At 31.3% G+C, this 16,298-nt stretch overlaps 1 protein-coding gene across 5 annotated transcripts in view; it reads right to left on the bottom strand.

The window, feature by feature from the left end:
* The window catches only part of LOC113521497 (tyrosine-protein phosphatase Lar), a 494,469-nt gene that overhangs the window by 270,696 nt on the left and 207,475 nt on the right, over nucleotides 1-16,298 (bottom strand). For all 5 annotated transcript variants that reach the window (XM_031912897.2, XM_031912899.2, XM_031912896.2 and 2 more), the window contains exon 3: nucleotides 4,765-4,873. In XM_031912897.2, the coding sequence (XP_031768757.1) occupies nucleotides 4,765-4,873 (109 nt within the window). The remainder of the gene's footprint in view (nucleotides 1-4,764; nucleotides 4,874-16,298) is intronic.

Consider the following 16,298-nt stretch of genomic DNA (forward strand, 5'->3'; position numbering starts at 1 on the left):
AGTCACCCATTCTGTGTCCAATTTGGTTTGTATACTTAAAATTTATATAGACTCTCTCTCAAAGATAATATTACAATACATATAAAAAATAATTCACTTGTATAGCTACAAGTACATATACAATGGCATTATACAACAACAAGCAACATCATAGTAAATAGGTACTCCACATTTTCTCTATTATCAACGCGACCTCGTTACGCCGCTCGCCTTCTGTATGTAAATCGATTGTTTTCCATCGATTCCCACACGTCTACTTTACATCCGATCACTTTTCCACAATATGACAGGTTCGTTCCACGGTATCCCCTTGTGTATATTAAAATGCAAATCAAAGTCAGGGCCGTAATTTTTTTGACGAATCGACTCGACACTCGTAATCGCGAGATAGTCACGTCTCTAATATATTTCTCGGGGTGCCGTAAAGACATCTAATCGGAAATCTTTTTTACTTATTCCAATATGTGCAGGCGTAAGCCCATTTTTTCGGTTTACGATCGCAATAAAATTCTTAATCGAAAATTAATGTTGTGGCCAGAGTGCGGTCGGGCAGCGGACTCCGTGGAAGGGTTGGTAAAGAGGCTAATTTGGTCTAGTGAGCGGACGGTGTTGTATCATTTGGTATATTAATTGCGTTCATAAGTTCGACGCCGGTCGTTTTATCGCCGACGCAGCCGCGCTCGCTTCAGCCAGCTTATGCAAATGACACGCGCCGAGTGTCCGTAATGTTAGCATAATAACAATTTAAGAAGTAAAACAACAATAAGTGCTCGTAATACCTCCATATTTTCCGAATCGTAGTCACACAGTATCGAAATGTTGAGGTATCGATACGAAGTCAGCACTTTTTTAGCCGTCCCGAATATGTTTGCTACAACAGTAACCAGTTCAAGATTATTGTGGATATGTGATTTTTGTGAAAGAGGAATATTTTTGTACTATTTGTGATTGATTTTTTACTACTGCCTGACTTGTTTTTTTTTTACTTTTTACAGGCAAAAACCGTTATCAGTTCTTTTATCTACCCGTGAAACTAAAATTTTTCCTTGAAAAATCGTAATCTGGATCGAAAAATTACAATAAAAGTTAAGTCGCCATACTAACGGGACGCCTTCACTATCAAACAAGTATGAACTCTAAATATTACTATTTAAGATTTATTGTTTGGTGTTAAATATACATGCAAAAGCATACTTGTAATAAAATAGTTAAAATTTTCCAAACTTTAAAACGGGATTCAATTGAAAACAAAGACAACTGGTTCCATTTTCAAAACAATCCACGTAGCGGCCAAATTGTTTTTCAAATTCAGAAACTCGGAAATTATTGGCATCAGGTCATGTATACTGAGCCAAAGTCTACTTGGCTTTACTCGAAAATAACAGTTTCGAAGTCAAACCCGTTTTATATCAACTCATAAAACCATTTTTACTTCTCATTTTCATAAAGCGGCGGTACCTACATAATTATGCGGGAAGGGTAGACCCGACGAGATGCGATTTTTGGTCCGAGTTTTATGTTAATGTGTACCCCACGTTCCTCTATGCTAATCACTGAATATGAGAGTATTCATACGGAACCACTATTTTAACCCTTCGCGAGGCTTCTGTTGGCGTTCATATAAGTAAAAATGGAGGAACAGGAAATATGTAAATTATGCTTTTTAGAATTCAAGGAAAATCGGTATTAAATGATGTAACGGAGGGAACAGATGTTAGTGTCACTGTAGTTCTGTATCATAAACCGCAGCTAGAAATTGTGATGCAAAGTGTTGGCATTTCGTGGAATGTTAAGTTGATGAATTTTGGTTTTGACACAAATATACATATATCGTTTAAAAGGATTTAAACGGAAAAGAGAAAGGGCTTACATTAAAATCTAAATGATGAATTAAAAATACAAATAGATAAAGGAAAAGAAAATAATATAAATAATTAAATACGTCCACATTCAACTGTTCTAACTAAGACGCCCTGTGCTTTAAGAAACTAAGCAATTAATATTAGGGGAATACTTATATAGATTATAAGAGGCTTGTAAAAAGCAATTTAATTTCCTAAATTGGCCCTCCCGAGATTTGAACCTAATTTACGTAAAAACAAACATGTCACAATATTTTGCTCGTCAAAATAATAATACAGCTCACAAAAGTAAATTATAAAGTAGATTTACGTATAATAAACTGGAAGTAACAAGAATTTATAAAGCATTAAGAAGTAACTTTACAAAATAACTAGAAAGTTTCCGGAAAATAAAAACTGGATGTAATCCTAAATTTATAAAGAGCTCCCATTCGGAGTTATTGGAAATATTGTATATATTCCGCCTAGCAAATCTCTCATTAAAGCTTGCTTACACAGAAATTTGATTAGTTACTGGGACCAAAAACCAATAATTCCTTAATAAGGATAATTATTCGGAGCGATGTCAAATTATCGGAAGAAGCTTTATAATTAGTGTATTTAAAGATAAAACCAAAATTTTCATGGGAAATATTCCAGCTGATAATCTTGGGGCATCCTATTGCGCAGTCCATGGGATATACGTTTATGACAAAATATCTTAAAAGTAATTACAAATTGGTTCAACAGTAAGGGTAATTCTGGTTGAATTATTGATGTAAATTACTAAAATAAAGTAAAGCCTAATTTGAAATTGAGAAAATTTCGAAAAACAAACAAAATATGCAATTAACACAGTAGATACGAAGTGAAATTAACACAGTAGATACCATCAAATATGGCTTTATTCGTAAATGATTTGTTATGAAATTTAGACCTTGCTTATTTCATAGATCTCAAGCAGTTGTAGCTTGTAGAAAATAGCAATTGAAGAGAAAAAATGCTATCAGGCAACCTTAATAATAATAATAACAACCTTAATACTATTAGCACAAATAATATTATTGTCGATAAAAGTTAAAAATTTAAAGATTATAAAGCTTATATAGTACCTAATGATTTTTTACATACACTAGTATGAATAGTACGTCATCAGTTCGTTCTTACAAAAATATAATAAATATTAGTGTTAAATTAGCTAATCACTATAAAATTAGACTCCCATTTGTAATCCACTAATTAAGGAACAATATTTTAAAGTAGGTATTATAACAGCGGTTACATTAAGGATTAATCGGTTTATATATCCAATAAAGAATACAGTTTAATAAAATTATACACATACAATAAAACATTAAACTGCAACTAGCGATTATTGTAGGTACCGATACCAGTATACGAGTATTACGTTATCAACCCGTATTGGCAATTATGTTGATAGCAACTGTTGTTTTTATAAGAGGTTTTTTACTAACCTATTTTAGTTATAGTACTGTTTTGTCTCTTTCTTTTGTGTTAAATTCTCAGTTAGAAAGAAATTAACAAAATTGTGCAATCATTTATTTTATTTATATATTTATTCTTTTTTTCGAAAAATATTTGATACAAAATGCAGACTTAATGCTATATAGCATTCTCTTCCAGTCTACTTTTGACAAAATACCGAATAGATATAATTATGCAGTGAAAATAAATTGAAAATTGTTGTAGTTTAACATAATAACATATAATAGGTTAAATAGGTTTGTAGGTTTTAATTTTTACAAATAAAGGGGCTAGTATTAATTTACAACTTAGAGATTTTAAAGATTAGGTATATTTTTCGGGTGATTTGATTTTTCCTTAGATCCTTCAAACGCAGCATGTAAAAGCACTTAGTGAGCCAGAGTAGTATGGCGAACTATTGAAAGTAAAGAATTCTTTTTTTGGTTGATCGCATTCACGGACCATTATTGTCTCTGTGTTCACTCAAGATAGTGTTGTCACATGCCGTGCTTTTATAGAAATATACATATTTATTCATATTACCTGATCGGTTTCACTTTCATGATATTCTTAATAGATTATGAATTAACTATGTTTTTCATTTCCGCTAATATATATTGTCATTTATCCCTTGAGTAATTTTTTTTCTCTTTTATAATTACGGTTATATACTTCATGTGAAATTGTTTTATAGCCAATAAATGTTTTCTAGCCTATTCTATATCCGATTACAGATAAAAATAATTTAGCTAAATAAGAAATACAAAAATAGATGTTCTTGGAATTGTATATATCTTGGCCGTTGCATTCAGTTCATCAAGTATTTTTAAGGGTGATCGCTGGTGCAAAGTTACACCGAATTTTGAAATAGCTATCGCTTATAAAATTTTTGATATTCTATCTCTAATCTTGCGACATCATTGCTATGCTCCAAAGATAGTGGTACACTACTCTTACTGATAAATTTTCGTCCTTCGAATACAATATAAATTTAATATTGTTTCTTAGGTATTCTATTATTTATTTCATCAGAAAGCATATAAAAATAGAATTGTAATATTCTTTATATGTACAATTTTCTCATTGTTATATCCTCATTTTCAATTATACGTAAAACCTCTACAATGTGCGAGTGTTACGAGTAGATACCAAGTAATAATTAAAAAGGTAAAATACTCGTACTATGCCATTCCTGTTTACGCAGGTTAATATTAAATTTTCGTTATATTTAATTACATAACAACAAACTGTCGTTAGGGTTGGGGAAATTTGTGCGTGGTTTTGAACTTTAATAGTAATACCCCAGAGACATTTGTACCATTGTTATGTATGTGCATATTTTGGCAGGAGATATAATCGTTAATGTGAGATGTATTTTGATGCTTAATCAGTATTTTTCAAATGGGAGTCTAGGACTTAAAAGTAGTAATGGACTTACCAGCAGCGTTGACTTGAGGATTGATGAAGAGGAGGCAGGTGAAGAGCAGAGCGGCGGTGCGGTGGAGCGCGCGACGCCGCTCTCGCATTTTACCGGCGCCGGGCCGCGCCTGCGCCAGAAACCACGTGACAACGCACCGCACGCTCCACGCCCCTCATTACCGGGCGTAGTGCCCGCGTGCTCCCATGTAAACCCACCCTTATTTGCCAAACTTAACCTTACTTACGATACAGCTTAACAACTACACACATCACAACCGAGTTTTGCCACTTATTAAATTAGAATCGAAAAAATTACTCTAATTTTTATATCACAAAAATACGACAACCGCTTCGATGATTAAAAATTTCGAAATTTTAAAGATAAAACATGTAGACAACGACGAAGTTTTTTTTTCTAATTTTATATATTATGTACAATATTTCTTTAAAGGTCCAGTCGTTTAGTATATTCGTTTATATTGATTTAGCACAACTGCGTTTAGTTTCACTGCGCTAGCATTCTCGGAAGCACAGTTCGGTTGAAATAGCGAGGAAAGTTCAACCATATTCCATTGTTATACGTCACTGTTTTCGCGTTTTCAACTGTGTAAACAATCACTACGGTCGCACGTTCGTCTAACTTCACAATGCACATGGAATTCCTCCTCAATCAAACACATTTTTTACTGTATGTAGCCAGAATAACGCTGGTCGTTTTTCTTGCACGAAACCTGCAATCAATCATGCGGGAAAAATGTTATAGATCAGCATCAACTTGTCCATGCTGATGTATGACATTCAATATGTTCGTATACAAACGGAATTGGAATGCGCATTGCAAATTTACTTGAAAATACGAGCTATAAATACCTATTTGTCTGCTTCTTTACATTTACTCTCTAGACAGTCTATTTTAGTCAATGATCCCAAATGAGTCTTAGACAGAGTTCATGATACCAAAAACTATGTACTTCCATTTCTTATATTCATTTTAACAGTTCTTACTTTAAGATGATTCAGAATAAGTTGTACGAGTATTAACTCTTTAAAATACTGTAAAATAAAAACCAGCATTCTCTGATTCAGAAGTTACGAATACACTACCATATCTCGAAACTTCACCGAATTCAATAAGACGTGTTTTCAGTCCAAGATAAAGACAGTAGAACTGGGAACTAAATATTCAATGATGGAGAGCCGTCTGCAGCCGTTTGCACAACTTATAACTTCAATAAGACCGGACCAGGTGTGACCTGCGATGCTACGAATAAGCTATTTGCATAGACACTGCTAGGCACTGTTGTACTTGGTCTCGGTAGTAATTTAGAAGGAACATTGTTTAGATTTAATTGTAGTGAAGGGTATTAGTATAGAAGGCTTTAAGCCACAGAAGCGTACAACGTAAAAGTTTAATTTTATACAAATACACGACTACTAAAATATAATAATTTTAAAGCTAAGAATTTGTTTTAAATTTAGGCCATTCCAAAGAAAAATGTTTTCTTTTTATAATTTCTTGAATGGTTTTGCAGATATGCTTCTATGAATTGAAGGTAGTGATGTATTAGTACCTAAAAATTCTGCTAATAGTCGTAATTGTTTGTATTTAGTTGAAATTTGAATACATATAGAAAAAAAATACACTTATACAATACCACTAACTTGTACCTCTTCAAGGCACTTCTAAGTAAAAATTATTTTTGGCAAAATATAAATATTAAATTCTTTTTTTTTTATTTACAAATTTAATAGTATATAAGAGTTTTAATTTAGATTTTTAATCATCCTGAAATGAATGCAACTTGGTGCACAAGATGGAACATAATCTAAATGTATGAAATGCTTATATTCCAACTTACAAGGCCAAACCCACAGTTTCAGATTCAGATTCTTTATAAGCATTAAATATGGTTACATCAAATATTCAATTGTGTATACTTCGAGCTATATGTTTCACCAATGTCCGTCATTAATATTATTATTATTTAGATAGTTAAGGTAAAATACAAAAATAACATTAATATAATAAAAAATACTGCAATTGATAAATTGTTACCTCAGATTGTTACATACACGTACTACTTTAATATATATTCTTATTAATTTCTGCTAGTATTTAATATTGAGGTCACTGGATCTTAATAATAAATACTGCATACTCATACATACTGATGTAGGAATATATAGCGAATACGAAATAGGAAGTGAGTCTGCTAGCAATAATCATCTATCATAGGAACACTCGGAAACGTTTAATCAACCCTCAATCTTAATTAACTCGCTAACGATCTTATTCGCAAACTCCGGCGACATCAGAAGATTATTTTTAACTTTTAATAAGATTTTCGAGTAGTTAACATATTTGAATTGGATGTTGGTGTTCCTTTGATTTGTCTATACTATTCTAAATGTAAATTATTTTGATAGAGGGATTTAATATAAAAGTATTACGTATGCCCGTGAATCTAAAATATTATTCTCCTATTTATTTATTTATTTAATATTTATTGACCGATAACATATGATACAGAAGGCGAACTTAATTCTATAGGCATTCTCTACCAGTCAACTTTTACGATGTGCAGAGATGATACTTGATGATAAGACTTGATAGTGATTTAAAAATTAAAATAATATATAATTTAATATAATAAAATTTCTATCAACTTCTTCAATTCTTGAATGCACTATAAATTATACACTGGAAACGTTTGGTATATTTATTATAATTTAAGATAATTTTGTACCCATTTTTAGATAAATAAATGAATTGAATTGAATTCAATCACTTATTTATAATAATTGTACTTTGTTTTAATGTTTTTTTTTATTGGATAATAATGAAATGGTAACATCACCCGTGTTATCGAAATTTACTGACGAGGTACCAGTGAGGGATGATTGGTGAGGATGAAGCCAGATCAGTTGATCTATTGCAACGAATTTAACAGTAATTAATCACGATGGTTTCCAAGGAATTACGTGGAAGTCGCCTTATATGGCATATTACTTGCAATGGGGACGTTAAACCCCTACTAAGCATAATCTGCTAACAATCTTTCTCCCCTCATTTTAATGTCTTTACAAAAACTGTTTTTATTATTTCTACATGCGACCAGTTTCAAATACAAACAGTGAACAATATCACTGATAATCGTTCGAAGGTTAGACGAGATTGAATAATAATATCCAAATATCTTTACAAACTTTCACGTTTATAATATTAGAAAATTTCTTTCGACTGGTAACTTTTTTGTAAACTACTTTGTTGGCAAACAAGCATATGGCCTGTCTGATGATAAACGGGGTTACCATAGCCACAACGAATTATAATGCAATATGAATTACACATTGTTATAACTACAAATTTTTGCAAATTATTTTATAAATGTAAAAATGTGTTTATACATTTTCTCCAACCAGACAATTATCATGAAATTTTATTTACACGTAGTGCATAGGATGGATATTTTTATCCCGGTTACGTGAACAAAAGCTACCAGTAAAAACTAGTATATAAAATTTATGTTTATCTGTATCTTGGATGTTTTTTATAGTAACAAAAAGAAACTAAACTTATAATTCAATTTGATATTAAATAGAGCTCGTTAAAAAAATAGTCTTAGAACTGGAGCTTTAGTATTTACATATTAAAGGAATAATTAAATAAAGTCACAATTATGACACATCAGAAATTTATCAAGAAAATACAAGTGGTATTTAATCTTTTTATAACTTAATGTTGAACTTATCTTTAATGGGAACTTAATGACTTCGTTAGTCTCTTCAGCTACCAACATGCTAGTTAAGATAATTACTCCGCCATGTTTGCCTATAGTTCGTGCCAATTCAAAGAATATGTGTTTAGAAATTGGTATCTCCGGTGCGGGATTACCGAGCCTATTTTTCTTCTAAAAATCCCTCATGTTGTGCATTTTTTTGTGTACCTATGGAAACAAATGTGAGGGGTTGAGGGTTGTCACAACGTTGGCTAATCCGTGGCTTTCCTGTCAGCATTATCACACCGCTGCAAATATTGCGGAACTTTGCTAATGTTGGTACGGTTTACGAGGGTTTTAGCGCGTGGTGATTGTCATCTCACTCGCACCTGTACAAAATAGTTGTGTGTAAACGAGACTGTAATATATAGCAATATTATATTGTACAGGAGATGTTAATAATGCAAGCCGATAGCGTACGCATTCACATAATAAATATTTAGGTTAGTATCCGTTTATCTACTTTGTATTCATTTTGATTAAATAGACCATATAGTACAAGTGGGCTTTAAAAAGCGATTAATAAATTATAAAATTTATCGGCATTGTAAATTTAAAAGACATACCAGTTTCAGTAATTTCATTTTCTCTAAAGTTAAATTAAACATTAATGAAAATCGTCATTGTAATATAATCAACTTAGAATAAAAGCAACCTGTTGAATTAAAAAGCAATAAAAATGTGCCTCTATTTGGGCAAATGGTAATTAAAACTCCGTTATTAATCCTCAACTTTCGTTTTCCAAGCTTTATTCTGCTAGAGAGAAGAGAAAAAAAGAATTTGCAAATTGGCGTTAAAAAAATATTTTACAGACAAAAGAAGCAACGCCGAACCTCGCTGCGTTGATTTGATGACACGTAGTGAACTGCAGAATAACGGTTGATTTATCTAGCAGTGGAAAACGTTAACAATGTTAGCGTTTTGCGCAACTAACTATACGTGTTCAGATTCACAGTGCGCCTTTAATGGTTCTTTTGTTACTTTTAGTTTTAGTTTTTCGACATCACCAAGGTCTCACTAAATATATATACACAAAATTTACTGTATATATAGGTATAATCAATTTTGGCAATCAACCAATATGTTTCCGTGCTTCTATATACAATTTATCTTCTGTATTTCTAATAAACTGGATTATTATTTTGATAGTTTTAAGATACTTTTAAGAAAACAATTACTTCTTAGTTAAGATTTTCATAACCATTTACCTCTATGTTGAACTTATCTGTATAAAATAAAATTTAAAATTTAAAATTCAAATTCGACATAACAATGGTAGAATTGAGATGTAAGAAATTGAAATTGGCAAAGTCCTTCTCTTTCTTCTTTCTGCCCTTTCTTCTTATCTATTTGGGGGACGTAATATGTTTTCTTTTTCCATTTATCTCTATTACAAATAGAGATTTCATTCATCACTATTTACATCAATCAAAATTTTATTCATCACTATTTACTTCATTTCACATAACCTATCCATACTTTTAAGGGTTCTCCTCCTCTCTAATAAAGACGCTTCAAATACATAATATTTTTTCTTTACCAAAGTATTCAGTGCTTAATGAGTTTGCTTATTAAACTATGAGTCCCGAAGCTCTCGATTAAAATGTCATTTTTGTTTTACTCTATTTCAGAAATGCAACGTATAGCATTTGTGTCAATAGCGGGAGGGTTCGCGCGGCAAAACCGCAACGCGCTCTGACTGTTGCCACATCAGCGTTTCATTGCACGCATAAATTTCTCTACGTTGCAAAATAGCCACCAAAATGTTGTCTTCTGTGTAGCGATTTTTAAAATGTCAGTTGAAAGATTTGCATTGTCAGATATTAATTGCGAAGTGGTATAAAATGTGAATGCATTTTTACGCAAACACACAAAGGAATACATTTATTTGTACAGCTAAATTGGATCAAACATTTTATAGGTAAATCCGAAATGGAGATATCAAAAACCTACCTATTATAAAAATAGTAAACCCACACTTGAAAGCGCATGAATGATTTACCACCATCCAAAGCGTAATATTAAAGTTTGCGATAATACTGCCATATCCGACTTAAAAAAAAATAAAAAAAAACAAAAGCTACTAACTAGCTTCATCATGATTAAAAATCTAATCCACAACATCTTTGTCAATACAGCCAATCTTATATACAAGTACTTAGGTGCTGAACAGTTTAATGTTGTATGCCACAGTACAGAGAACGAACGTTAACATGTTCAGATTAAAAGTAGATGTGCGTAATAAAATTTTACTGCTGTATATAAAACTTTAGTGTTTCCCGATAACCACGGGCATTCATTTGAATACTTACGTTAACGAAAACGAGAATACGATTAAAATGATATAGAATTGTTATTATTTTCTTTCGGCTCTTGGCACTCGTATTAGTGATGTTGCGAAATGCCTACTCGTTTTTATAAATCGAATCAGCCGATGCATTAATTTCCTGTCAACAAACGTGCCCGTTTAAATGTGCGATAAAAACGAACTTGCAATAACAAACGAACGGTATGAAAATTCAATATCCGTTCAAGGGACCGAGGAAATGCAGCGGAATATAACTGGATGAATTGCGTTTTATTGTATACGAGTATTAAGTCTATTTTCTAAATAAGTTTATGGAACTCTCTCTGCAATCTCATAATCTTATTCTTTTTAAATAACTAACACATGGTTCTTTTAGGCAAAAAGTTTGGACTAAAGAGTTAAATCACATTTAAAAAATATGCCAAATGATTGTAACAAATGCGAATTTAAACAGATAAAATATATAGACCATGTGTCAGCGACAGCGAAGTTTTATGCCCTTTAAATTATAATTCTAACGACTCCTTGCAATCTTTACACAAGATTAGTACTGTAATAACTTTGTAATCTTAATAGCACAAACTCGAGTATATATCAAAAACGCTAAGTTTTCGAAGAGGTTGTAGCAATTGTCAATACAGCCATTTACAATATCATTAATAATAACTTTGTTTAATTTTAATTCAGTGATATAAAGCTTTACTTTATTTTTTGTTTTGTACAACTTTGTTGAGGTACTAATAAACGTAAATGTTATTCTAAATTAAAATCTATTTATAGGCTTAATTTAATTTTCAACTTTACGGAACAATAAAATTATTTCTATATCGTATTTTAATCAACTCATATTCTTGAGGAAAATTCATTAAGTTGATAAATAAAATTGCTAGACTTCAGTTTGTTATACCATATAATTTTAAGAAGACCTAACGTATAACTTTAAAACAGCGTCCTAACAAGTGAAGATGAAATCGGTTAAAACTTTACTGTAAAAAGTAATTTTTCACGTTATTTATAATCGTCCACTGTTGAGCATAAGTCTTACTTATATTTTGCCACAAAATACGTTCTCATTTTATTTGCATCCACTGACTCCCTACAAAACATGAGATCACCACTCCATCCATCCATATCCATCGCGGAATCGCGGCATCCATTGCGGAAGCGCCCTCATCGTAAGTCAAACTCAACAGTAACTATTTATACTACTTCACTTAAGTATTAATCTTCTTTGAAGCCAATTTAAATAATTATAATTCCAATAAATTTATGCACGCGGTCCACTAATATATCCAGTACTAAAACTATCCCGAAACTAACACCGCTCTCGATGCGGAATAATTTAACTATTCCATCACCATGTAAATTCGTTAACTGGGTAAGTTCTGAATGGCGAATGTTAATCAGTTAAACACAATGATTAATTAAGTCCGCAGTCTGAGATCTTTGTCATTATAATGAGCCGTGTCGCATTCACATGCAAACGTCTTGGGGTGCTAAATGAGTACGATTCCGTTGACTGAGTGGGGTTTGTGTAAACTTGTCATATGTTGCGTGTATTGTAATTTAACAAGCTTGTATCATGTTAGTTGTGTTATGGAAGAGAGCCTGGATGTTGGTACATCGTGATGTTGTTTTTGTGGAAACACTTCGCTAACAGGACCGAAAATGTAAATTTTGAATATTGGGAACATGGTAATGATTGTCATTGTTCTAACATTATTATCATCACAATCGGTATTTAACGTCTACTATAGCTACTGCTTTGCTCTTGACTTTCGTTTTCATTGCTGTAATATCTACGTATTTTTCATTTATAGAAGAACAAGTGGAATAATATTTTTGTTTTATTTACTGTAAGTAGCTAATAATTGGAAGGTTTATGAGATAGACGGATGATGTTTATAGATCAAGCATATTCCAAAATAGACTCAATTTAGTAAGCCATAAAATAGGCAGATTTATTATTAGCATCATAAATTGCCATTAAAACTGAATTCAATTTAAATGGCTTCCCATAATCACGAGTTTGCAAAACGTTACCTGTACCGCTATATTTTGTGCAGGGTATAAAATATTAATGTACGGTTATCAAATTTAATTGAATGAAATATAAATATCTTTACGGTGCAGATTTGTTGACACGATGTCCTATGTTGTTCACAGTGGCATAAAGCAGACTTAAAGCCAGATTTTAATCTACATGGAGCATGTGTTTTCAAACTAAAAAAAACTTCTTTGAGAAAATGAAAAAAAAAAAATAAAGCAGATATCCTTATTTTCATCCAGTGTATAAAATTCATACTCTTGCAGATAAATTGGATGAAACTCGGAATAAAAATAGAGCTCAAATTAAAAAACCGGGACGTTATAATAAATATAATGTTGAGGCTTTTGTCACAATAACAGTGCAATCTGCTATACGAATATTACATTTTATTCAGACGCACATTAAATATTAAAGAGAAGCTAAACAGTAAACCTTTGTGTAATAAAAAAGAAATAAAGGTTTAACAAAGTCCAGAGGTAAGTAAATTTTTAATGTTTCGTAAAATGCATTGAAAAAAATATTACAGCAACAAAAGAAGAATTGTGTCTATACTCAAAGTTCCTTATGGAGTAGGCACGAGTATACGAAGTGACAAAGTCTTTTCAAACTTTTATTATTTTACTAAAAACGGATTTATTTCCGTAAAAAAAAAATTATTAAATTTCACAGTGAAAACAGGCGAGACAACACTACAAATATATTATAACATATACAATATAGGTTCACATTGTAAGTGATATAGCTTTTAAATAGAAAGTTTCTAATACTTGAAATTGGGAATTATATTCTTCAATATATTGCGCTAGGTTTACTTAACATGTGCAAGATATTTTGCTATACCCGGAGGGGCATACGCGAGAGAACTTTGCAAATTAATGGTTGGAACTAGTGACTTTTGACTAGGAATTAGATAGTTGTAAGAACAGTTACTGAGCTAAGAACTAGTAACTAATGGACTACGTGATCTCGATACAGGTTAATTAATCCAAGTATTATCTACTAATGTAGTTAGCGAATCTTAATAATACGTAGGTACTAAATGCGAAAGTAATGTACAAACCCTCTTATCCATAAAAACGTCAAACCATTTTGTCTATTTCTTTTGTGCTAAATTTTAAATTTGAAAGACAGTGATAAAATATGCAATAGTTAAAATATTTTTGTAAAAGGTTTTAGTTTTTATGTATATGGGGATAAATGTATAACTATTAATATTGTAGTACCAAATATTAAATTCATATTTATAAATTTGAAATTTACAAATACTTTAATTATTGACGTACGACAAGAGGTCTTAGATCTGCTGTTATCTACTTTTATGTGACAATGTAACATATTAATAAATATCATCGCTAAATGTACTTTATGCTCGTAGCAAAATCCTAGAATTTCATAATGCACTTCCGTTCAAAACATTACCAAAGTCGGAGCACTGTAACCTCCGTGGTATAAATCAAAAACCGTGCAGATTGCATTTACGTGCCTCGCAGGACTGCTATCGGTTGATTTACTAACATACGTGATGCCGTTTGTATGTCTTTTGGTAAACAGCATTAGTATTTTAATCACATTACTAAAGTATTTTGTCAATATGTTTTGTCGCCTATTTCAGAGATATTTCTAAAGTTTCAAATCAAACACGTTGTTTTGTTTACGTTAACTATAAAATTTCATATTCCGCCATCGTTCTGGTTACAAAGAGAATCATTTCAGTTTCATTAAATTTAAAACTTTTGTCATCACTAAAACTAAGTAATTATTCGCATATTTTAATCATCATCATCATTTCATTCACAATCAGTCCACTGCCGAATATAGACCTCCCCCATTGACTGCCAGAAACGGTCCTGAGCCATTCGTATCCACTGACTTTCTGCAATACATTTGAGGTCGTCGAGGCATATTTTAATATATCCAAATAATTATGGTTTTAAATTTATAACATTACAGATTACTAGATATTTTATAGTTATTAACAAACATATTATTATTACAAATACGAGTATGTACATATTAGATTGGTAATCTGTAGCACTGTATTCTTATTATTTCCTGCATCTGAATAACGAAACCTTAATTTCCCAAAGAGAAAAGAGATATTATCGTTAAGAAGGCATCAAGTAAACATTCACCGTTCTTCTAGGAAGTCATCTAGAAGCAAACACAAGTACACTTTCATAATGCGTGCTCTTACGTTGTCGGAAAGTTCTCTATTGACCTAGATGGCTAAAAGTTTTCGCATTTGTAGTTACTGCTTACACTTACACAGCGATCGCCATTGTGGCTTAGTAGATACCGAATAAAAACCTTTTCCTCTTAAGACACGCAAGATGTTTCATTTTGCTGAATGCTGGAGCATTTATATATTAGTTTATGTTTAAATGTTGTTATTTAATCGTAGAAAACATAGTGATTATTAATCGTACATATAAAAACCTTAAATACTACTTACATAAATAGTATATAGTCTTAAAATATATAATTTAATTTATTTAGAACTGACAAGAAATTCTTGTTATGAAACAGTACGCTTACACACTTGTAAAATAATTAAAAGGACAAAGGATTCAACCCTCTAATGGGATAAAATTACGGATATAGCTCTATTGATTTATTGAAACGGGCTTAATCAATCAAAACACGGCGCATGACGACGCAAAATTGAAATGAAAGGTCAAAGGAAAACTATCAAAGTTTTACATCGAGCTGTACATGACTATGGGAAAAAGCAATTAGTACAATAAACGAGCATCCCTTACTCAGCAAAAACTGATACAAACACTTCCTATTAGCAAACAAAAGTCTGCAAACTATAATTGAATTACAGGTACAAGTTTTTGTGGCTCTCAACCTTTTTGTTGGGATTACAACATTCGAACATACGGGTTTTAATTAGTTTCACTATTTTAAATTTGAAATAGAGTTATGGATTATAAAGGATAATCACTTATTAATCAAAACCTATTATCTGTTTTAAATGAACTGTCAATGAAAAGATAAGTATTGTGAGATGGTTATGGCCGTGCCAGTTTAAAAACTCAAAGTTTTAAATTATATCAAAGTTTTATAATTTATTCTCTATACTTAAATAAGTACTTTATTCATACGAAAACATTTAGATTTAATGTAACATCTGACATGTAGAGTAGCGTAGATGGGTCAAGACCGTTCCTTATGGCAATTTATGGGAAGACTATCATATACCGCATATATACTCGTATATATATGATGTAGATCAACTACAGACAACAGAGTTTAATTTTTTTTTATACATTTGAACACAGTAAAATACACAGGGCTATAACTTAATGCTTGATATCATTAAGTATTTATTACTAAACACAGTAATAAATAGTTAATAACATTAGAAAATATTAAAATTAAGAAAATTTATAAATTTAATTACTATACATTCA

Source organism: Galleria mellonella, unplaced genomic scaffold (genome assembly GCF_026898425.1).
Source record: "Galleria mellonella isolate WM207_F2 unplaced genomic scaffold, CSIRO_AGI_GalMel_v1 utg19, whole genome shotgun sequence".
NCBI classification, from domain to species: domain Eukaryota; kingdom Metazoa; phylum Arthropoda; class Insecta; order Lepidoptera; family Pyralidae; genus Galleria; species Galleria mellonella.